General features: G+C 36.4%; 1 protein-coding gene across 1 annotated transcript in view; it reads left to right on the top strand.

The window, feature by feature from the left end:
• Positions 1–11,023: 11,023 nt before the first annotated feature.
• Positions 11,024–26,880, top strand: part of LOC139974942 (uncharacterized) — a 33,593-nt gene continuing 17,736 nt past the window's right edge. The window contains exon 1 of the mRNA XM_071982499.1: positions 11,024–12,558. Within this exon, the coding sequence (XP_071838600.1) occupies positions 11,436–12,558 (1,123 nt within the window). The 5' untranslated portion in view covers positions 11,024–11,435. The remainder of the gene's footprint in view (positions 12,559–26,880) is intronic.

Below are 26,880 nucleotides of genomic sequence, written 5' to 3'. Positions count from 1 at the left end.
TCAAATGGAGTCAAAATAGCCACCTTAGACAAATGCTCAGTGAATGATAAAGACTGATATACATTGCAAGTCGACTTGATCATGTTGAAGTAAAACATTTTCTTGAACATTTTATGGAAATTAAAAGTCTACAAAAGCTGAAGCTCAGTGAAAGATCTTCGAAAATAGGTGCATTTTAATATATATAATAAATTGAAAAATGTATTTTTCTGTATACTTTCTGACTACTTTCAAATGGACGTATCAGATAGTCCAAGTGGAAACTGGTGCAGCATGTACATACTTACAAATAAAGTCAACATGGAAGAAGAAATAGATAGCCTCTCCAATATATTCAACTCCCCCCCCCCCCCCCCCACAATTAAAATGGTTATAGGCTTTAACAAATGTTTCACTCAAGAAACTTTGACTTGCTGTTTCTAATATTTTATAATGTGTATGCCTTTAATTGAAGATTATTAATCTTACAATGGAACAAGGCATCATATATGTGGGCCTATCAACGTGTACTGCAACAGTTTTAGCAGTCTGCCACAGTACATTGTTGTCTACTTACAAGTAATCTCTCTCTTCTGTAATATTATATTGTTTCATATTGTAAATTAATCTCCATAGTGTAACTCTCAGATGCCTTCGTTCGGTTATAGTGACTCACATGTGCATACGTTAGGTTGTCTTGAAAATTTTTGATCACTTCATATTACCTCAAAAAGGATGCCTACACATTTACCACAAACATCTAATCTTCATCGCCATTGCTTGGAAGGTAAAAGGAATCTGTCGTGTTGAATCTTAGGCTTGTTAATTAGCAATTTCTTTTATTAGCAGTTAGGCCTAAGAAAGCAAACAACAAGAGCAGACTGTTATCTGAGTCCCAACAAAGTTTGTTATCACCATTACTTCAATTGAATTCTACTTTCCTTTCCTAGCAATTGAATATAACGTAGGCCTAGTTAATTCTGGAGCTGTAATACGACGTTAACTTTATGGTTGTTCTAGTAGTATAGTACCGTACTAGTTATATAACTTGTAGCTAGGTTAGGCAATCCATATGCTGTCGCCCGTCTGTGTCACTGCAAAAGAAATACAAAAGAACAGACGCAGTCTAGCGGTAATCTAATACTGATCATCGATGAAAACTTCGGTTACATCCTATGTGTTGTACATTTGTTCAGTTAAAAGTCGCATTTGAATTTCTTAGAACCTCGAAAACGTCGTTAAACGTGCAGTATGGTTCCGTAGATAGGCAGTGTTACGTCCCAGCAGTACAGTTAGAAACTGCTTCGTTGAATCATTTTTTTGGAAACATAAAAATGACAAAGAGTCCGTTTCGTTTTCCATTCCGCACACGTAAACGTCTAGAAGCGGCTTACAATTCTGTTACTTTTTTATTAAATTTTTATTTAAGAATTTCCTACAATCTGGAAAATTAATTGGGCACTTCATTGCCTAACGTACAGACTCTACGTAAAATAGCAGTGTAGGTTGACGCTTTTGGGTGGTCTGAAGATCTTGAATTGCTCCAAGCCGGAAGTGGCTTCTATGTATAAATTTCTGTAGTTCACATTTTTTCCAATACTGTTTTATTGATAAAAGAATCTCATTAATTTCTTCCCTTTGTCGGGGGGGGGGGCTAAAATTTTGCTAAATTGAAGTATTTAAAATTATTTAATGCTGAAATCCAATAACATGCAGTTTATCATTATTTAAATTAGTTAAAGAAATATGACATAAGCTATTTAGATGAGATAATGTATGGAAAATAATTCATTTTTAGAATCGAATAGAGTTATGGTTATGGCAAATGTGGCAAATATGGCAAATGGAATCGAATATGGTTATGGCAAAATAATGAGAACATGACGTAGTTAATTTCAACTTTTTCCCTAAAGTTTTGACTATTTTTTCTCCAAATTTCTAATTTTGAATTTCTAGGTTTGCCGGAAGCATAAGGATTATATTCGTTGGTGATGGCATGTGTGCGTGTATGTGACAACTGCTTATAAACACAGTAACTTAAAAAGTTCATGATAAAGTACCTTCAAACTTGGGTATGTGGATTCCTCTTATTGAGTACAAGAATCCTGTTGTTTTCTGTAAAGGTCAAATGTCATTTGCGGTCACAATCTGAACACATGGTAAACTCTATAACTCAACTTAAAGTACATCTTTGTTGAACTTCATACTTGGTATACTTAGTGAGTACACTATTGAAATTGGTGGAGGTCAAAGGTCATTTGACGTCAAGATAAGTCAAAGCCTGAAAACATTGTGAACTCGACAACTCAAAATGTGTATTTGATGAATTTCACTCTTAGTGTGGAGATCCAACTTGTTAAAGCTCTGGCGACACTTAGAAACGAAAATCTAGTCATATTTTAAACACCTAAGGCCAATCCTGACTCGTTCCAAGATCCATTAATTCAAATTTCGCGATAGTTGAAGACAATATTTGTGTCATTTGAGTGCACTGTCCTTGCGTATGCAAAATTTGAAGACGTGCAGTGTTGCAGCGCATATTGGTCCAAAAAATAACACTTCTGCGCAGCATTGAACACATCGTACAACACGAAATAAGACAGCCATAGCAGTGTCCTATTTTGCTCTCGAGATTGAGACAGACGGCTCAGAATCTGATGTAATTCCACTCCTGTAATTGCTGCTTCCTTTGTTATGTTTTGATTTCTTTGAACACAACTAGATAGTTTTAGTGTCCATGTACTTCAGGTGAGAGTTGTGCGACGTTCGTAGTTTTATCGCAGAGTGCAGTACGGTACACTGTGTGTGATAGGGCTTACAGGTATGTTAGTATATGATACTGTGTAGTATAGTATACTGTTGGCTAGGCCTTCAACACAGTCATATATCGCGTTTCCATACCAATTCTTTCCAATTCTTTCCTATACCTTTCACAACGAGAGTCACTCCGTACACGTCATATAATTTGCATATTAGTGAACAACCAGTCGTTTCGCATGTGAAAAATGCACGCGATTTTAGCTAATGAGTACGTAATTAATTAACTTTGTGGGTTCAAACTTTTTAAGTGTATTTATTAATAAACCAAGAATCATTTGCAGAGTATGAGGGGAATTCGTCGCGTGTCCCTCTACCATTAAGTATAAGAAACCCCTTTTGAAATTGGTATAGGTCAGAGGTCACATGAGGTCAACAGTTGTCAAAGTCTGAAATCCTTCGTTCAATGTACAATAGATTTCAAGTAATCTTCAACAATACATAGTCAGGAAACGAAATCTGCTTCAAAGAGATAAAACTCTTATATTGGCCCTTATCAGTTTTCATCTCTGACTGACAGTGGCGGCGGAACCGGGGGGGCTTGGGGGGCTCAGCCCCCCCCAATGAAAAAGTTGAGGGGGCAAATGCATGATAAGCCCCCCCAATATTTACCAAGGCTCCGAAACGTGCATCTGCCCATTTTATTTTAATCAATTATTAAACGAACAAAAACACAATATTAGCATTTCACCTGTACTGTATACATGCATTCGTGACAGTGCTTGGTTCATAGAAATTTGTTGACAACTGCACATGGTTTTGGAATTACCCATTTTGTTGACATTAAAAAAATGCTTTCTGTTTTTTCTTATGACATTTATTAAATTATTGCATTTAATTGCAAGTAGTAATTTACTACACTCAAAAACGTCTTTGCGAATACACTACGAGTAATAGCTACTCTCTTAAAACACCATCGAATATACAAATTATAATGTTTTTACAGATTTTTACGTGCAATCTGAGAAATTGCAGGCTTGAGACCCATATTTTAGGGCTAGGTATTCGCAGCATAAAACACTCGGGAAGTGCCGTTTCCGGCCATCTGGGGGTTTGAAAAAACCCAAAATTTTCTTGTACGCTCCGCGCCAACCGATGGTGGCGCTCCGCTTAGATAGTCTCCACATATTAGCCCCCCCAATAATTTTCCCGTTCCGCCGCGCCTGCTGACTGAGCTTCAAGGGGTCAACGGGTAATCTTAAATGATCTCAAACTTTACATTTTATATGTGACTTAAATGAGATGAAGTTGGGTTTGGCAGTAAGTTGTGACAACATTTCACAGTGAATGAACAATGCCATGTAACTCTCATTCATTAATAACGATTATTAAAGGGGTGGTTGGTGGCAGAACTGATATGCTAACTCAAAATTGGTTAACGAAAAATGTCCATTCGCTCATACGTAGAACGTCTGTGTCTATACTTCACATACGAAGACTGTTCTTCCTGGATATTGATACAGTTTGAAAAAAAAATCGATATTTATAATCCTTATCAGTGAATTAACTTGATGACCAATAGTGAGTGCTACAAATAAGAGCTAGAAATCTCTGATCTTCTGGTCCTCACTTAATTCTTGGACAAATGTAACTTAATTGCTCTAACTTAGTCAGACAGTTCAGTGGAAATTCTTGAGCAAATTATGTGGCAAGGAATCACGAAACTTTCAAGCTTTCTCGTTCATTGAAAGTTCGTGTATTATATATATTTGCTATGAATCCAGTTCAACAATTGTCAACTTTCATTTTCACATAGCGCCCTCTCTTGGTTAAAACTTGCACGCGGTAGAAGACTAAATCAAATATCAGATTTTGTAGCTCTCCGAATTAATAAAACAACAACATCTCTATCAATGTGTGAAACACTTTTTACACTACAAAATTATGGAAAAGAAATCATTATGTGGCGATAAGCTCGAACATTTCTGACACGACCAACTAGAGTCCAGTGTTTTACATGCAAATGAGCCTAGGTCAGGGCTTCTCACTAGGCAGCTCGCGGACAAAGCCCGGTCCGCGAAGGATTTCAATACAGCCCGCGAAGAAAAGCCGCTGCCCACAAACTTTCAATTATCAACGGATCTCGGAGCATTTAAGGCTTACTGATGTTGGGTCTCTAGTCCTTTGCTGCAATCGATGTATCTTCCATGCCCTTGTGGAAAACCTCTGGTCTAGGCCTTCCTATATATCTATAGCTTCTTCATCAACAAGTCTAAGTGTTGCGGACCCTGCCAAGTCATTGATATACAAGGATCACGTGAGACATTTTCTTGTGTTTTAATACAATAGGAGTGTTAGCTCAGTGGTTAACGCCGGTGCCTTTCAATCATAAGGTCCCGAGTTCGAGTCACTCCAAGCTTAATGTATGTCGTCCAGTTACAGAGTTGTTGACAATTGACAATTCATAATCATGGACGTTAAATATAAATCTAAGAGACTGACTTCGGTCAGCTTGCGGCTTTGATAAGCCAAAGATGGCTTCTTCGCGAGTTCCTGCTTGCAGGAGGATCTAAAATATACATACAATATAAGAATGTAATACAACTGGCGGTGAATCGGATCGGGCAGTGCATTCTGTGACGTTTAAAGGCTTAGGTTTCATGCATCAAAGTCACGTGGGAAGTTATGGTAGCCTATACCTTAACTCTGGACTACAAGAGGGAAGACATATTGCTGCTTACTTGTGATGATGTAACAAAGATAACGAATGCTTAAAGCAGCATGCTCGACAAGTTCACCAAATGCATTGAGTATTAAATCAAGAGTTGTTAGATTCAGCAACATGTGATATAGAAATGAGATGGCATGTCTGTGGTATTGATTTCATGGTTTGTTTCAACCTCTAACCTGTATCATGAACAATAAACACACTGAAACAGCTTAAAATTTATCCTACACGTTTCCATCTTTGTATATGAAGGAATTTAACTCTTCTTCTTCTTTCTCTACACATACAGGGGCCATCAAATGCTAAAACAGAAAAGACCCTACAAATGTGATGGGTAAGGAAATCCAAACGTTTGTAACAATCATTTTACTGTATTGACTGTGTCTCTCACGGGAAGTTTGGTAAACCACTTATCACCAGTTCAATATACATTCACACAAAATTAATTCTCAAAACATGTTTTGATTTCCTTGATAAATTAAAAGGACAGAATTTTTACTTACAGAAGAGAAGAAAGAGAGAGTGGTGGAGAGAGAGACAGAAAGCTTGAACCGCTCGAGAAAAACAATAATTTCTTTAAACATCTCGGTCTCGTTATTAAACTGAAAATTTCATTTTCAATAATCTGGATTTTAGCTTACTAGAGCCAACGACTTAGAACCAGTCGGCACTATTTGATTGAAGTGAGAAAAAAACTAAAAATAATATAATATTTAAAGAGCTCCGTTTCCTTACTATACACACACGGGTGACTGTATAGGTTTTCCCTGCACTTAACCGCGGTACATCAGTATACGTGTTTGTACTACGAGTAATGAGTGCAATATACCGCTCATAAACATGGCCATAGATTTTGGTTAAGGGCTCGTAATGTTCATCTTAGCGTTCGTGCCTACCTCATGGGACTGTTTACGGTTGTTCTGATGATTTCAACAGGTTTGGAACCGGACACGCTATTGCCCTTATTTTGTTTTATTTTATGGTAGAAATGTGTAGTGTGTCTAGCTTGATATCAAACTGGTAACAGAGAGAGAGGGAGGAGTTCATATGCTGCAGTACAGGAATCAGTGGCGGGCTATGGGGGGGGGGGGGCACGAGGGGGAATCCCCAAGATTTGCCCCAGTTGCCCCTCCCAATCAGATTTGCTACTTATCTAAAATAAATAGAAGTAGGCTAATCGTTTGTATTAGAAACAGCTTACAGTGCAATGCATTAATGTGAAACTACTTGCCAAATGATAGAACCAACTTCCGATTAAGTCATCTACTTGATTCCTAAAAAAAGAAAAAAGAAAATTCCTAAGGGGGAGAGGAAACTCGTCCTTCACACCCCTCCCTTATATGCCTTGCCCCCTAGCCCCCCCCCCCTCCCCGATTGCCTTGGCTAGTGCCGCCTCTGACATGAAGACTGAAATTATACAAAGGATATTGAATCAATTTAAGACAGAAAGGAAGACAATTGAAAGTGGTTGACAATTTATTTTTTCTACCTTTCTATATGATACCAAAAATTATTATTATTATTCCATGGAATGAATTATGAATGGGACTTTGAGGTATGAGATCACGGTTCCAATTTCACTCTCTGAAATATGTTCTTTCAATTTCTCATTATTTTCCTATATTCTCTGAAAAATTGATTTGCTCTTTCATATTTATAGTCACTTTCAGCTCATGATATACCTAAATTATGGATTTTACGATCGAATAATATTAATATTGAGGATTTATAAAGCGCAGACATTTCCACCGATAACAGTGCTCAATGCGCATAACAATATTACCCTCGTCAACCGCGATAACCTGTCAAACATAGGGACAAATCCCCCGCCCCACCCCCACATGGAAGCAGCTAAACAGCGCCCAAGTGATAGCTTATCTCACAGGTCCCCATGTATACACCTGGGTGAAGAGAGGCAATGGAGATAAAGTGCCTTGCCCCAAGGACACAACGTAATGATCTGGCCAGGACTCGAACCTGCAAGCCTTAGATCACAAGTCCACTTGGCCGCAACGCTCTCATATAGTGAAAACGGTGACGTATATTGGAATCCCCACTCATGTAAAGGAAAGGAACTGCTGGGTGGCTGGCTGGGTTTTACAGATCTAACGAAACGGTTAAGCATTTACACAGCAGGGGAATGCACTTTTTGATTCCTGCGAACCTTAAATCGATAATCATTGGTCCTTACTTCTTCATAAAGTTGGTTCAGTTAGTGCCCCACTTTGGATGAGCTTTAATTTGTTTGCGTTAAATGTCTCTATAAAAGTGCGCTTTACTTTCCATCAAACCTCTGAATATAATCCCCAATCTTTAGCTGTTCTCCTTCTTAATTCTCAGTTGGATGCCAGGTGGAAAAAGAAATTGACGTTAAAAGACCAATCTCTAACAATCTTGTCTTCGAATGATTCTTTAAAATGGCAACAAAGTCAAACCACTCGTTTAAAATTGCTAGCTTAGGAAACAATGACCAAGGGAAGTTTATTTTTCTGTTAGGGACAGCGGGACGCCCTCACTTATGACAAGGATACTGAAGGGGTCATTATTGCATTTATTTGATTGGCATATATTGAAGTCTAATGTTCTCTAGGAAGTGATCGATATACACTTAAGGGCCTAGTTCCATCAGGTTAGGCTGTTCACAACTTCCAATCACTTAATTCTCTTTTGTCAAATCAATCGTCAATTTACGATAATTTACAGTATTTTGGCTACGACTGTACTAAAGCCGAATGTCGTTTGGACTTGTCAAAATATGTTGGTAACGTAAGAAGAGAAAGATAGGGAAACCGGACAAACGTAATTTATTACCTTCGTCCACTAAATGGAAATAGTGAAAATGGAAACAAATATTATAGATATGCAAATGAAAACTTAATAAGCCTTATTGACAACCAAATTTGAGGGGCACGAAATTTGTTTCATGCATATAATGAAGTGGTTAATATACACTTAGAAACTACCAAAGGAGCATTAGCTATATAACTAGTATAGAATTATTTTATGGCTTATCAAAAAGACAAAAAAAAAGGGTGGAAATCCAGCATATAATTCAACTTTTCTTTTCTTGACTGAAACTCACATTTTGTCCATTCTCTCACATTTTCAACATTCAGGAAGTTTTCCAGGAAGAAACCAATTATAACCATAAATACATGAACACGTTCTCAATTAATCAACTCCAAATAATTGCAATTGTATTGATGCAATTTTAGCATCAACTCCATATCAAGTGCTTGATCAAAATGTCTGTTTTCTAGACACAATATTTATTAAGAAAAGTCTGTATTCCTATGACAAAGAAGAGCCGGTCCGGCGAAGTATTTCATCCTCTGATTATTAAGTTATTTAAAGCCTTCATAATCTATTTCAATTAATGTTACCAACTTCGACCGATAAATACAACGAAATGTACATGAACACATGCATGAATACCACTTCCAAGATCGCTAAAAAAGGGGGGGGGGGGGTTGCAGAATTAAGATCTATTGAGCTGACCGAGATTTATTAGATTTAATTCCATTAATGGGTCGAAATTGCTGTTTCGAAAATCTGAAGTCATTATATATAGCGTCCCCCAATAATATGAAAATAGGATCCCACAAATGTTGAAGCATTAACACATGATCCTTTCGTGTTTCCAAATAGTGCAAAACATATCATTTCCATATTAATTCAGAACCAGTTGAATTAACATTGATATATTTATAATATCTAGTGGGAAGAAAATTGATATATGGAAACGGGTGTAAGTCTATCAATTATTCCATATCATTATATCATGTGCGGCTGTTTGGACAAACACGTCAGAGTCAGTCCGTGATGCCCTCTATTTATAGGTTTACGCAATAATGTACTTTATAGTGTAATAATCATGAATGGCCAAATATCTCCCTCAATTTAAACATTGAACCTTCTCTTGGTAACTTGATGAGATTCTTCCTAATTTATTGTCTGTTTGTAAACCCTGTTCAGCTTGGATCAGAGTACCGTTGGAATAAATGTAAGAGGATGTTTCCCTTATGTTTCGGTTTGATTTATAGGATTGAAATGCGAATTGTGCCAGCTAAAGATACCGACAATTATCGACCTAAATATTTCTTGCAAGCATTTACCTATAGCAGATCATGACTTAAAACAAAGCCCAAGTTATTAAAGCTGGCTTCATCCTAATAAAAACACCAAACTCATTATAAACATGGTATTGAATTATAAAATACAACGTTCAAGACTTCAGATTGTTTTTTCTTCATAAATAAGCTTTCTTAATTTATAATTTTGCCTACTTGTCCCAGTATATAAAGAATTGAAATAAACCTCTTTCTTTTGCTCCGAAATTTAAGTGTTAGAAATTGTAACATTTTTTTTCATATGAAATGTTTCCTTGCTGACTAAATAGCCATTGCGTCTTGTACATATACTGCAATGTTTTTTTTTGTAATATATATTTTTTTGTTTGTTCAAGTTCATATTTAAGAATCATGTACTTATTGCTTTAGCAGCCAAATGAACGACTTAATACAATCATACCCCCCACCTCCTCCACAAATAAAGTATACTAATTCGTTCCATTTAAAATGTAAGAAACTATATTTCTAATCTATGTATAGATAACCGCCCTTAAATATAATTAAACAATTATTACATTTTGTTCTCCTAGTAGAGAAACCCCAATCGGATGTTTCATTAATCACATATTCTCCAAGTTCCTCGTCAAGCTGTTTCTCGGAAATATTACTAAGTGTCCTGTCTTAATTTCAGTTACCCTACAGAGCGTGTCTAAGTACTTGCGTCTCTTCAACATGTGGCTTAAGCTTCATTCCATCCGCATAGTAGCCCCCACACGTCAGTCAAACTGGTATGAATCAAACGCTTAGTGGCGATAACAATAGCCGTAAATCTTATCTATTATCTCACAGAGTTCTGTTTATTCGTAAAAATGTTCCCTTTGAAAGAGAATAGTCAATAGAGTGACTTCGCTAATATCGACAAAAGGTTTAGTACGCCCTAATGAGACCCTAATGAGGATATCAAGCTACCGTATACTTGTCTTAACTTTAACGTCCATCCGTACTTCGTATATAGTATTTAACTCCTTTCTACGACTTCCACGACAAAAACTTTTACAGCCACGACAGTTTTTTGGAAAGAATATCTCTTCTAGTCCATTTCATCCTCGTTAATACTTCTCTCATAATGAAACAACCTACAACTTCTCTTCTCTTTAATTTCTCATGGACTGAAATAAAAAAAATATATAAAAAAACCCAAACAGAATGAATTTCTTAAATCGTATACTTAATAATTAATATCAACATTAGTATTCAAAGCGTACATTTGCTATACGTTGGTCTTTTGTAAAACCTTGTCGAACAGGGAGGGTTCGACTACGCGGAAAAGCTCAAGATTAATACGCATGCGTTATTGGTAAATTGCTTCGTCTCATTGGCTAAAGAAATCTGTCAAACTGTCAGTCATCGATGAAAAGGACCAATCATGCGTGCGGACAATTACGGGGCAATTCAACTTGGAGACTGAGTTCCCCGCAACTTTATCTGTTGTTGGTGTGCGTGTATCTATATACAAAAGTGCATGGATAGGAAGTGACTTTACCAGTAAATATACAGAAGCCCTGATCAGTCACTCAAAAGATAGCCTGCTAGGTTAAATAACTTTAAGTAGACGCTGTACTAAGTGTTGGTTCTCTCCCGTGGAGAAGGACAGTCGGAGGGGAACAGTGCTGAAACGAACTTTCTTCTACACTTTTGTTTGATCTAGCTGGGAGCAGGAGGCGAGAACCCGGATCAATTGTACCGGGAACGTGTGGGCTCATGCTGTTGCTGAAACGCATAACCTGTTCCGCGACTGCTGGGATCAGTGCTGGGCCGTAGTATCGTTTTCGAGTTGGATTTCTTTGGTGAATTTTGTGACGGATCAGCGCGTCTCTCGCGCTGGGCCTCCGTTAGGCTAAATGTCCGAGGTTTTCGTGGAAAGCCCATGGTTAAGCCAGTTGGACTCTATTGGCACCGAAAGCTACCATCGCTCCCTTAGTCCATCTTGGAATAAACTTTCTAACCGTTGCGCCCCCCGTCTGAACAGCCTCCACATGACGCTGAATATGAACCCCTATGGCATGGAGAGCGCCCACATGCCCTCTCACCCGCTGAAGCTCAGTCCGCCCCATCACATGACATCCGATCCATCTGTCACGGCGCAGACTAACTTCAGCCCGCAACCTCCGAATGGCTACGTACCCCACACGCATACGACTCACCACACCGGCCACCATGGGATGAGCAGTTATCCGGGACCACAGCCGTTTGCCTCGTCTAGGGACTTCCTGCTTCGAAGGGACCCGCTGTCAGGGTCCACAATGCCACCTCTCAGTGGACTTTCGTCACACGAGAGCATGCCGGGACCGAACCCTTCATCTCATCATGCGATGTTTTCCTCCTCAACCTCCTTACACCATGCACCTCACGTGGATTCAAGTCCGGCTCACGTTATATTTCCTGGGCTTCACGATCAACCTTCGAGTGGACCAGTGAACAGCCAGATGCGATTTGGGCTGACAGGGGACATGAGATCCGATCAATTTAATCCAATGGCCGGGCCAAGGAACGATTTTCTCACGTCGCCACAATATCACAACCACATGAACATGGGGATGAACATGAATATGAACATGAACATGGGTCCACCACATCACCCTCACCCAGCGGCGGCCCATCATGGTGCACACCACGCCGCCTTCTTCCGGTACATGAGGCAACCGATCAAGCAGGAACTGACTTGCCTATGGATTGAACAAGAACAACCGGAACCCAGGAAACCATGCAACAAAACGTTTACGACGATGCATGAAATTGTAACTCATATTACAGTGGAACATGTAGGAGGCCCAGAACAAACTAACCATACATGTTACTGGCAAAACTGTGCGAGAGAACAAAAGCCATTTAAAGCCAAATACAAACTAGTGAACCATGTTAGAGTACATACAGGAGAAAAACCTTTCCCCTGCCCTTTCCCTGGATGTGGCAAAGTCTTCGCTCGCTCAGAGAATCTGAAAATCCACAAGAGAACGCATACAGGTAAAAATCAAACAAATTACTCTTTTTTTATTAATGTTCACTGATTAAAAATACTTGTAGATCTGATAAGAAGCCAAATTGTTGTTATCGACTTTAGTATGCTAAAAATTGAGGATTTTCTCTTCCTTCTAACTAAGTTAGAGATTTTTGTAAAATTTTAACTTCGACGTTATATTCTTTATTCCTTTTTTTCTGAGGAGGAGGGGAGGGGGGGGGGGGGTGGCATTCCAAGAGTATTTTTTCTTTCTGAAAAAATTATATGTGTATATAATTATATGAACCAAAACAATACTTTCATCTTTGATCAGTTTGCTTACATTTTGCAGTTTACTGAAGCAGAAGCGCATGTCCCTAATCAAAAACCTGAAAGACGTTAAACTTCAAAGTTAAAACTTTTTAAAGCACTTTAAAAAGTTTTAAATATAATTTAAAGTGGACGTCTTTTCATCTAACTTAAAGTGCCTGTTCATTACGCTTATGCCCAAGAAATAGTAGTTTGCTTTACTAAAGATATTTAAAAGCGTATCTCAACGCCTTCAGGTACAATTAAGCTGTAATTAGAGAAAATTTATCCGAACGTAGATTTCGCGTCTGAGTACCCCGTTAATCACCGCATAGCAGACCTCGCGAATCCCCGCTCCGTGTCTATAGCCTGTAACTATGTATATCTCATATAACGAGGCACTTAAGTAAAGCTTGCCGAAAAGTTGTTACCGGATGAAGAGTAAATTGTTTATAAGAAAATTAATTCAAAAATACCGTTAAAACTACAATATGGTGGTTTAATATGTTTTTGGAAGTTTGTAAGAACGATATTAAAACAAAAACAACAACAAAATACTGCTAGTACGAAAGCGTAAGCAAAGAACAAAATTTCATTGACAACAACCACTGTTTTTTTATTGATTTGTGTAGTTATTTCTGGTTATTTCAGATGATTGGGTTATTAATGATAATGATCTTAATTAAACTACTAGAACAAATTATCGCCCATTTCTCGTTCGCTCGTATTGTCTTACTTAATAACCTTCAAGCTGGTAAATACATCAATCCACGCCTCACAATCACGCTGTTTCCTTCAATTTGTAAACTTTAATCGTCATCTCTCAAGCTATAAATCAAACACATTTCCTTCGCAGCAACAATAAGCAGATTATTAAACGGTACATCCACATTGAAATTAACCTTAATTAATAATGCATTGTTGGCAGTTTTACAGATAAATACTTCATTATACACGTTAACAGGTAAAGCATATATCACTTCGTCTTCTCTGCAAATCCTGATAATGCCAACTTGAAGTAAACAAGAGTCCGTTTGTGTTATAGTTGCTACCGGGGCCGGCTTATGGCTTTTCATGCCGAGACCTGCCACAGGTCTCGCAACACGTGTTGAAATATCCTCTAATTTTCTATTTTTTGGGGGAATTAATTGACGGGCGAGTGTTAGAATTAGTGTTGATCTTCAGATGTTTTTTGTCTTATTTGGTGACAATTATAGTTTGTTCTGTAGGAAGGTGTATTATCAATGTATAGTAATCATATCAAATTCATAACCTACTAGGTGATCGTCAGTGGTGGTCAACATACGCGGTTTTCTTTTTTAGACTGCTGCATTCATATTGTTTATCACATACAGTACATTAAGAAATAAACTTTAAAAATGAATATTAAAACAAACGAAATTAAGGTCATCTCAATATTAGTTATACTATGTGCTTGAGCTGAGTATATATATATATATATATATATATATATATATATATATATATATATATATATATATATATATATATATATATATATATAATATATAAATATAAATATATATGTTGAGACTAGTTGAGAATAGTGGAACACTAGTAGTTGTAACTCAGAGTTTCACGCGTTGAGCGATCATCAGACAACAAATAATATAAATATAAATATATATATATATATATCCTATGAAAGCTCTCATCAATTTGATTATGAAATAATATGCTTACATTGTGTAACTAGTCCTTTTTCAAAATTGCTCAAGTAATCTATTTCACTGACATTAATTGTATTTAAATTCCCCAGCGGAAAGCGGGATCTCAACTAATATATATTTTAATCTTGCCTTATCTTGAGAAATATCCCGCACACTTTCTTTCTAACAGCACAGAAATAACTATATGAGTAAATGGAGCTTACATCATTGATGAGTGAAATATAAATATATTTATATATATTTATGCATGAAACCTTTCTCATGAGACTCTATAACGAGGATAATCCCTGATTTCATAAATTATAGCATAAGCACTTTTCTCTTTTTAAAATCATCTTTTTTTGTCCATTTTCTCTGCTCTTTTGAAATTTGTTTCTTATTTCCCGGTCAGCTTTCGATTGCTCGTTTATTGTTTACTTCCCTGCTGTTTAAACTGTTTACACAAAAAAATCTGTGATCAAGGAAACCAAATGGTTGATTATTTTTAAATTTTGTTATTGTACGTGATGAAATATTTTGACTTCCCTTCTCCCTCTATAGTAAACCCTTCACCTCTATAGTAAACCGACTTAACGCTTGAGATCCATCTATAGTAAAGTATCAAATACAGAATGAAAAAAAAACATTGAAAGATCCATAATCTGAGCCGGATCATAGCTACAGTCGTAAGAAATTTTCATAAAAAAAATATATATTAAAAAATTAATGAAAAGGTACGTTAACTTAACCAACGATGTATACCTAAGTTTTCAGACTTTCCGACAATTTGTAAGTGGGCATATGCCATTGTATGTAAATTACCCCCTTTGTTTACACTTATAATATGTTTTTATTCATCAAACTTAACGGTAAATACTCAAAATAAGATCATAATTCATGAAACTAAGACATATTTCTGGAAAATCTTGATCAAAGTGATGCTAGTTCGCTATTAATTGTATTTGATTCTCAGCATTTTGTCAACAAAAACAATTTGATATCAGTATTAAACCCATGTAAAATGAAAAGTGCAAAATTTCCGCTTTCAACTCAATCAAAAATATATATATATATAAATTATATACATATATATTGACTAGTCACACTTATGGACTGTATTGTGATGGGAATATAATTATCGACCGGCACTGAAAATCACTTCAAATCGACTTAAAACGCCATTTTTTAATCTCTCTATCTATCTGTTTTTTTTTGTTTTTTTTTGAGATGAGGAAAATGAATATGCTACTTAAAACCTATTGCGTTTTTCCTCAGTTGAGTATTGCTCACACTTACATTGAAGAGATCAAGGTATCCGAAAATAGATGTATTCCTGAAATGAATTGATGATTTATTAACAAATATGATAACTGATAACATTGAATCCTGTCACTCGTTTTCGCACATGCAACTTTTCATGTGAGTGTTAATAAAATACAAAGCACGTCACAAGATTTAAAATATATTCCTCTTTCTCTTCATTATTTGAAAAGTGAAACATAAAAAGATATGATTATAATCTAGACTGATACGGGACTGTAATATGAAAACAGCATTATAAGGAATCTGTTTTATATGGCAAAACAAATGAATATGCATCATACTCTACCTATATATAACGAGGTTCTGTTTTGTCGTGTCTATTGCAAAGTTTAATATCAAACAGTACAACAATAAAAATTCAGTATTTTATTATTTGCATTTATACGAACAGTTAATTACTAAATGGAACCTGTGTCTAAATACGGGATTACACAAAAGAGGCAAATAAAATAATATTTGATACTTTCATAAGCCTTTACAGAGAGAAGCACTGTTAAAAGTTATTTTCCTTCAAGTAAATATAACATAGCAGTAGCAGCAACTTTTTGCAGTTACAAGTTTCCATATCCTAGGTTTAGTATTTCGCTCAAATGATTCCACAGCTCCATAAAATATTTTCGAAAGATGGGATCGTTTATGAATTATGTTATGCGACTGCGAGTTTATCCATCGTGCAATTGTTACCATCAAGAGGTTAAATTTACAAACAACCCTTCGTCTTGCTTCTAACCTTTCCAAGACCTTCCGCGATTAAAACATTGTTTTGTTAAGATTTAGCAAAGAAAATTTAAGAATGCAACATCGGTCATTAAAAAAATATAAAGCAATACAAAAATACATTGATATTTGATTTGGGGCCTGTGAGTTCATGCATAGGCTTACCCAAGTCATTTTGTATGAAGGAATATAAAGAGACACGGCGAGTTCGAAAAGTAAACAACTTTCTGTACTTTGCAAGTCTGTATAGGAGTTTATTCTCCTTAATTTTAATTTTTCAGTTTGGTTTGGCAAGTTGGGGAACCTAACAAAGAAATTAAGAATTAATGACATACACTAATACATAGTTATTTCTGACGAAAATATGGCATGATTAGTTACATACTATAACTGTTAACTTGATAATTAAATCCATGTCATCAAATATTTAGAGCCGACGGAGACTGTGAAGAAATTTTAAATTTTTAGTATTATGATGGAATAATTTCATAAAAGAAAATATTCGAGGAGACCTTTGTACAACAAGTTTGCTTAGCAATGTGAATTTTCTTTTGAGATTTTATCTCTTTAATGTTTCCTTTCGTTTTTTTTTATCGATTGTAAGCACGCCTCGCATGATATCATAAATACTGGCACACAATCAATTCCATATTTCCTTGTAGGAAAAGGAGGAAGTTATAAAGGCCTACACGGATCGGGTTATCTGAAATTCAAGCTTCAATTGATACTCTGAGAAACAAAATGAATGAATTCAAATTCTTTTTCACTGCTCGTTAGTTCACGAGTTATTCACTATTTTAATCCTATAACGAAGACTGTGCGTCCAACAACTATAATGCCTTGCAAGTTTTGGTTTTCATTTGCGAACAGGCTTTGAGGTTCTTACAGCTGTTTTAGTGGACAAAAATAACAGATTATGTTGTGAGTTTACCGATTGATTCCCCTCAACGCTTATACTACCACACCCAGACTACATGATCTCAAATGAGTACTAAAGTTGCACTTTTAAGTCCCGATGTAAGAAATACGGCCATAACGTCAAAATACGGTTTATGTCTTATATATGTTAAAGATAATCTAGAAATGAATATGCGAATTTTAGGAATAGAAACTTAAATGATATATGCAGAAGCACGATATACAAATGCAACAGTTGTTAACAGTGACGAGGAAGCTAATTACAAAGGAAGGGAGTACAGTTTATATTCCTGGGTAAACCACTGTAGGCTTTCTACAAACAAACATGTTTGGTTTTAATCCAGGTTTAATGTTACCATGTAAAGAAATACGGTATAAAGCAAATTAAGACATAAAGCCATTTTTACGCCTTTCATAAATTCTACTAAGCAGAGTCACAATAGACGCTGGATTAATTGTTGTGGCAGCTTACTTGTAAGTGGTGTTATCATGAAATATTGATGACTACAAACATGATATAGTTTTATCATAATTTGTATTACTGGGATAGCATTGCATTGATCTGTCGCAATCTGATGATACTGTGCTCGAAAGGTAAGTTACTTGAAAAAGAAGAAAAAAATGACATAAGGCTATCAAAAGTACAAGTTTAGTAAATGCCAAAGTGTTATGTATAGGCTATATAATATTCTATCCGATATTTACGGGACAAAATGTTCCTGTTGGATTAAACCAACGATATTCATTTCGATAATTCGTTAATTCGCTGTCTCAATGACAACGGTAATCTTTACACGAAACTCAAGGGCTTAATGAAGAATCATATAAAGGTGAATCTGATGTATGTGAAGGCACATAACCTATATTGTAAGTACCGTACTAAAACAATACGAGTTAAAACAAAAGTTACAGCTCGGAATATTAACCTTGACATAATAATTCATGTTTTGTACATGTTTTCAATTGTTTCTGTTGTGAAAGACGATTTGTTGCAAACATCGTTTAAAGACGGAAACTTGTTTCTACTAATTAAAAGATTAACAGCAACATTTATAACTACGTATATAAGAAAATGATTCAAGATATCTTTTCCAGTGCATCAATCTTGCCGCAGCGCTTTCGGTTTGTATAACATTTACAATGACAAATTGTAATTGTTGCTACGATTAGTGTTGAATGGAGTAATCGTGAGGTTTATGTCAACGATACACAGTAGGGTTCCAGTCTATAACTTAACTGATAATTCCCTCTTTTGTCAATATTTCAAAGAAAAAAAAAGTTGTCAAACATTTCTTCAGGCAAAGCATCTTTCCTTACATTTTTCTTTAACATTTTCGCGGTTACGTATCTAGCTTCTATGTACGGTACTTATGTAGCTAGTACTAATATATTCACTTGGTCATATAGTCAAAGTCTTTGTTAGAATGAAATAGTGTTTTCAGTCAAAAGGAAATTACTTAAAGTTTGACTTCTTTGAAATGTGTGCGTCAGCATAGGACAATTAAAAGGATACCATATTATAACCATTTTCAAGGTCTGCACAAGGCAGTGTTCTTGTCCAATCAAGCAGTGGCGTACGGTCTGTGAATGACTACCGTCCTGGAGTACCGTATGTAATGTATTGATGGTATTTACTTTGAATGGCTTTGGCATTTCAAAAGTTTAATTTCGCGCCGAAAAAACTTTCTTAGTTATGCTATACTACTATATACTCTATCCTTTACTAACCGACATATCGCGTTTGTGACTGGTTGAGCATATGTACGGATGGAATACTTTTAGTGCTGTTATCCCTGTTAGTGTTTTTACAACTCATGTAACTACCAAGAAGCGTTGCGGACTCTCCTGAATAGGTCAATATTTTGATCAGATGATATTATCTTCTACTTTCGTTTAAGAGGATCCGTGAAAATGTTTGTTCCTGATATATCTTAACTATGATTGGCAACATTATAAAATAAAATAAAAAAGCCCTATGCATTAGATATCTTCTCCTTAAATTTAATTTCATATTATTCCTAAGATATAAATCATTTCCTTGCTTTATTTAACTAATTCTCTTAATTTACTGGTTCGTGTATAGGAAGAGTTTGTTTGACTTAATGCAACCTATAAATGCAACCTTACTCAAGATTAATAGCCTTCCTTTTATTGTTACGGTATAAAATATGTTTCATGCCAAAGTAAAGTGACCCCCCTCAACCAGAAAAAATATCATGTTTATAAAGGAACGGCCACCATAGTGTGCGACAATCAAATGTAAATGCTTTGTCTAAGGATAACTTAATTGTACTATGTAAGCATATATAACCTTGCAACAAGGAACTAAGGAATAATGATGTCTTGTCCATGTTAACTTTCCTTCCTCGAAGGACCTTTTGAAAACGAAAAAACAGACAGACAAACCAACAAAAAACATTGTAGCTATCGCCTCATCGTACATGAAACATTGTAGCTATCGCCTCATCGTACATGAGACATTGTAGCTATCGCCTCATCGTACATGAAACATTGTAGCTATCGCCTCATCGTACATGAAACATTGTAGCTATCGCCTCATCGTACAAGAAACATTGTAGCTATCGCCTCATCGTACATGAAACATTGTAGCTATCGCCTGATCGTACATGAGACATTGTAGCTATCGCCTGATCGTTCATGAGACATTGTAGCTATCGCCTCATCGTACATGAGACATTGTAGCTATCGCCTCATCGTACATGAAACATTGTAGCTATCGCCTCATCGTACATGAAACATTGTAGCTATCGCCTCATCGTACATGAGACATTGTAGCTATCGCCTCATCGTACATGAAACATTGTAGCTATCGCCTCATCGTACATGAAACATTGTAGCTATCGCCTCATCGTACATGAAACATTGTAGCTATCGCCTCATCGTACATGAAACATTGTAGCTATCGCCTCATCGTACATGAGACATTGTAGCTATCGCCTCATCGTACAAGAAACATTGTAGCTATCGCCTCATCGTACATGAGACATTGTAGCTATCGCCTCATCGTACATGAAACATTGTAGCTATCGCCTCATCGTACATGAGACATTGTAGCTATCGCCTCATCGTACATGAAACATTGTAGCTATCGCCTCATCGTACATGAAACATTGTAGCTATCGCCTCATCGTACAAGAAACATTGTAGCTATCGCCTCATCGTACATGAAACATTGTAGCTATCGCCTGATCGTACATGAGACATTGTAGCTATCGCCTGATCGTTCATGAGACATTGTAGCTATCGCCTCATCGTACATGAAACATTGTAGCTATCGCCTCATCGTACATGAAACATTGTAGCTATCGCCTCATCGTACATGAGACATTGTAGCTATCGCCTCATCGTACATGAAACATTGTAGCTATCGCCTCATCGTACATGAAACATTGTAGCTATCGCCTGATCGTACATGAAACATTGTAGCTATCGCCTCATCGTACATGAAACATTGTAGCTATCGCCTCATCGTACATGAGACATTGTAGCTATCGCCTCATCGTACAAGAAACATTGTAGCTATCGCCTCATCGTACATGAGACATTGTAGCTATCGCCTCATCGTACATGAAACATTGTAGCTATCGCCTCATCGTACATGAGACATTGTAGCTATCGCCTCATCGTACAAGAAACATTGTAGCTATCGCCTCATCGTACATGAGACATTGTAGCTATCGCCTCATCGTACATGAGACATTGTAGCTATCGCCTCATCGTACATGAAACATTGTAGCTATCGCCTCATCGTACAAGAAACATTGTAGCTATCGCCTGATCGTACATGAAACATTGTAGCTATCGCCTGATCGTACATGAGACATGTTAACAAACAAATAAACGGGATCCGGGGATTGGACCTTAATTCAGATAGCGATTAAGTATCGTTCCTTACGCTTTTACTCACCCCCAGCTGAAGTATATGAACAGGTCGCCAGATCTTATGTAGCGAGAATCGAGGTTTCCGAGGGCATCAAAGAAAAGATGTTCTCAAAAAGAGGATATATTGTCTATCACATAGTCCTACTGCAGTCCACTTAAAGTGGTCAAAGCTACCAGGGGATTTGACTCTCACCATTGTTCTTGGAGTTGAACATTTGTTGTTTGAGAGAGTTTGTCTGCTTTTCGAATCCTGGGCAGCAGGATTATATGTACAGGGCAGTGAATGAATGGAACGATTTAGTCAGTGATTACTTATATATAATAAAGTTAGAAGAGTTTGAGCAAGAACGATATTCCACTTACCGTCAGATTCAAGCAAGTGAACAGCACTGTTTTCCTCAGCAAAAAGAAACGTTTACCTGGTTTTCTTTTGCCTCAAAAGATGGAAATTAGCTGGTCAAACGCCCTACTTGTTGATTTATGACAGTGTCATCCCGTTTATACGATAGCAGAATATTAGTACAGATTCAATTTGATACCAAAACAAAGCTTAGCCTTTGAAGCAGCTATTTGAGTTTAGTCGATAAGTTCATATTACCAAAAGATTACTCCAAATAGCATCGCTAAACGTCAAAGCAACATATACAGTATTTATCGTTATATGATTAAGTCCTAAACATTTCGTCACCTCAATACTTTTCATAGTTGTATAAAATACTATTTCGTGATTTAACATTTAACCCCCCCCCCCATCCACACCCCCAAATAGCATCGGAAAGATAATAAATAATTAAATACCAACTTAAATACATGTTTTTTGTCCTAATTTTTCCTTCTCTGTCTTTTTTTGTATCAAAATTAGTCTTTCTAACCGCTAAATGAAGTATTACCTACAAACCACAAAAATGGCTCCTTTAAATCATCGATTCCATACCTCTCTCCTTTTTTTTTTATTCCAAGGGCACGTCTAGTCGTGACGGCTTAGTTACAGATTTACCGTAAACTTAGCTACCGATTGTTGTTTGTACGAACATGACCTTGAATCAAATTAAACTCTTTTCAAGTTTGTTTACACATCTTTTGTTAGGCTAGTTCTAGGTGTGAATACAAGGTGGCAAAGGCTTGAGTCAACAGTATAAGCGTCATGTGTTGATTTTGCTAAAGAAGAAAGAATCTCTAAGCGGTTAGCGGTACTGTTGACATCACAAGGTTTCGCTGAAGCTATCTGGCTTTGAAAACTATATCTATCGTTGGTGGAATGGTTCTAATTATTATAAAAAATAATACAAAATGAAAAAGCGCAATAATTTTCTTTCAGAAGAGATAGAGGATATGATAGCCTTCTTATGTCGGATGTGTGATTAATATCTTGATTACATTTGTCGTTGCAGTGATTCCCAGTTTGACTTGACCGCATGGCTTAGTCCCCAAAGGGTAAAGTTAGATATAGTAATCATATCGCAATGGTTTTGTCAATGTTAATAGGTTTCCGGTATCAAGGAGCGTATAAATATAAAGTTATTTTTAAATGTAGAGAATGATCAGTTTAGCTTCTTAAGGTTGCGACTGACCAAACCAGAACGATATGGTATAAATTGTCACATTGTATTAGAAAACTAGAACCTAAAATATTCGATAAAAAACAAATCTTTTCAAAATTACAGGTTAATCACTATGTCGCGCAAAAAATGAAAGGATACTCTATTGGAGGTTCTAAAGCCATCGAAAGTTATTGCAGGACTATCAATATCATTAATTAATGCATACTTAACGTTAATTAGAATTATTAAAGAATATGTAACTATAAGTAAAGGCTTGCAATGTCTCGGTGTGTAAATATGTACTCTGACATTGGGAGTTAAGTAAGTCGTGTCAATGGTGACCATCTTTTGATCTCTCTAGCATATTTAGGGCAATGGTGGCCACCTTAAATACGTTTTAGCTGATGCATTTCTAACATATTATGCCATTGTAACCTATCACAAATTAACAGGAAAAAAAATGGCCTGAACAGCAAGGCATAATGGATACTTTATTATGAATCTCTGCAGTTGATTTTCTTTATTTTGAATACGTTCCATTGCATGTATGGTGTATGGTGTACTCTGTTATCGTATGAGAGGACCTCCCGTGCACCCGCCGAACCCTCCCCCTCCCATCCACTTCCCCGTGCACAAGACTTATTAACACGTCATGTTGTCTGGACAACGTTTAGTTAGTCCGTATCTCTTCAACACGAATGTCGACCGCCAATTTGTCCCTTTGTCCGACGCAACGAGTGTTACAGTAATTGTGTAGTATTGCCCGGGTTACGTATAGTATAATACATGGAAGGGGCATCTGAAGAGTTCATCTCTTTATAGGATAGTTGTACTTTGAAGGTTTCCATCCAAATATACTCCCTATCGTAACTTTTGCAAGTTTGCAAAGAAATCACATCAACAATACGGAGGCTTATCTTTTAACTGGCAAAGCCGGTTATTATTTTCTGTAACTTTAGTATTGCTTGCTGAACCACCGTACTGGGAGAGAAAATGAAAACAGAGGAAGAAGATACCAAAAAAAAAACCCAGAACAGAACAGAACAACGAACACGTGATCATTGTTATTTGCTAAGCTATATAGTCAGTCAAATTAATGGTCATTAATCGAAGAGTTCAATGAGTGTTATTGACATATTACTCATTGAACAATGCAATTAATTTGTCATTTGTCTTTTTTTTTTTTAAACTACATTTCTACTTGATAGTTTTCCAAGCTATGGTTGATAGTAATCGCCCTATATCCCTAATATCGCCTTAATTCCCAACGGGAGGAAAGTTGGAATAAACAGGAGGGCGTTGGTAAAGTTTAAATATAAGGGTATGTTAAGAAACACTATATATATAGCCTATAGCCTCTCAAATAGTTTAAGACGACTATATATATATGATAGACAAAACAAAACAAAAGCGCTACAAGCGTCTAGATATAAAATATTAATATGTTCATTCTCCTTTTGATATTGCACCAACGTTTGTAGGAATTAAGAGTCGAAGAGCGCGGTTCTTGATCTAGGGCGCTAAATCACAAGCAGTATTTAATCCAGTGGAAACGCAAAAGTGAAAGTCGAACAGGTGTTAATTAAGAGAAATATGAAAACAATGGCTCGCAAATTGCCATAATACTTGCCCTCACATTGTCAATTCGTAGATTCAGTCAACCACGTGGTGATTTCACTTGGTTTATCTCATTAAGGACATCATTTAAAGATATCTCTAACCAAACTTTCCTGAAAGCATATATTTTTACGAGTTAGTATTTTAAATTAACAACCGACTTAGTGGGGGTTCAAAGAAAGAGGATAGTGGTACTGGTATCTGAATAAATGAATAGTTAAATGATCTTTTATGTTTATTATTTACTGACAACAACAGCATGACGCAATGCATGCAGAATACACACTGTGCTTGAACTCTCAGAGGTGTAAATGATAGGGCGTACATACAGTAAGAGATGGGGGAATACGCGACCATGGGGGTGTAACGAGATGAGTAGAGATGATGCTAAAATATTATTATTATTAATGTTTCATGTTTAGTTTACTTTCATATGCCCTGATCTGCCATGCCAAATACTCCCGCCGCCCTCAAAAAGGAAAGCTAAAACGTATTCTTGTCCTAGCCTTTTGTGTTTTCTTTGTTAAAATATGTCAAATTGATATGTATATTTTAATGGTTGCATACGTATAATGTAGATATATACATTTTGATTACCGTATGCATCACGTACCGTTCGTAGATAAAAAGCCTTTATGAAATATACGGTCGCTATTAAAAAGTATTTGATCCCAACAATATGGTTCCATATAGGCCTATGGCTCCCTCATTGAGGTACCTTTCATTGGATTAGGGATGGAAGGGGGTGGGGGGGGGGTTGGTGGTAGTGATATTAGTAAGTACTGCAGGTAAACATACAGAGAGTTGCCTCGTGTGGTTACACAGATGACAATATATTCGTACAACTAATCACTATACAACCCAAGGTTTCTAACTTTCTATTTGTGTATATGCTTAGGTATAGCGTATAATATTATAGTACTATCATTATTAGTTAAGCTTAGCATTTAACCAAATCCTTCTCATATAGTTTGTCATCTCTACAATAACATTTGTCACTATGATTTTCATCTGGCTTGGTGATCCGTTAAAGCCTGACTCGTTAAATTCATTCAGTTGTTGAAAAGGGTTCTCTTCATTTACCCACAGGCATATATACCTATATGGACCATTCAGTACCTCTCTGTAGCCGCAAGTCTATTGTATACACGGTTAAGCTATTGTGTACGGTGGTCTTTGAGTTTGTAGCGATAAAAATCTTATTGTTAGTTGTCGTAAATAATTATGAACACTTAGCTAATGATTGGCTCGATATTGTACACCGTATGATTAAGAGGAGCAGACGACAGTCTGCACTCGCCATTGTTTAAATTGTAAATAATTTGCCACGTACAATTGCCTATTGATGTTAGGCTCCGAAGCCTAACCGTCAATCATCTTTTCACAAAGAAAGCCAAAGGAAGTTGGCTGTCAAGTTCCACAAATGCTTCAATCAAATATATAATACAAATTGAAGAATATCGGGACAGAATCTTTACTTTTTACCCAAAATACAAATGAATAATCTTAACCCTCCACCGTTATGCCATTCGAACTAAAGCATATACTCCAAACCTCTTTCCGGGACCGTTTAAAATGAGTCATTGATGTCAAAAGAAATTTGTTATTTGTATGAGATCCACAGAAGAGCAGATCATCTAAAGTTTGCAGCATTTGAGCAAATTAATCTGTTTGTCTAAGAATGAGAACTTAATCAAACAGACATATACCTTTGGTTAAAGTAATTCTTTAAATTTGTTAAATGAGTAAACCTATAATGGTATCATAAAGTTCCTGTAAGTAGCAACGTAACTATGCTCTTGGGTGACATGTGTTTGGAGAACTTGTATCTTTCTCAAGACCACTTTAATCACAGAAACTGGTTACAAGATCCAAAGAGTTAACTTCTGGACAATGTTACTCAGCTCAAAGATATTAACTGTCCTTTCTTCAAGAACAGCGTCATAAAACTGCGTGAGCGGTGTAAAGAAATTAATTCATTAAAACAGCTAGTGTCATGGGTAAAGTCTCGCAAGATGCTTCGTTTTGTTTTGTAAGTGTCAGACAGTTAAATTCCATTAAGATTGGTAACAGTTTTACGTCATAATGAACGCTTTTTACTCTTGAAACCAGAAAAAAAAAGTACACAACGTATATATTTTGTCTCATAGCTGACGATTTTAATAGGACAGTCTGTCTGTCTCTATATCCACTGCACGATTGTTCCGTAAGTCTACAGAAATGCAAGAGGAACATGAAACTTTGCATACATTTTAGAGGTTTGCAAAGTCTGCGAAAATGAACAATGCATTCAATTTGACGAGCACAACAATATCTGGTTTGAAGACAATAACTATATAGCTTACCATCA

Source organism: Apostichopus japonicus, chromosome 10, assembly GCF_037975245.1.
Source record: "Apostichopus japonicus isolate 1M-3 chromosome 10, ASM3797524v1, whole genome shotgun sequence".
NCBI classification, from domain to species: domain Eukaryota; kingdom Metazoa; phylum Echinodermata; class Holothuroidea; order Aspidochirotida; family Stichopodidae; genus Apostichopus; species Apostichopus japonicus.
Note: the sequence above shows the minus strand (reverse complement) of the source record. Positions and strands in the feature narration are given on the sequence as shown.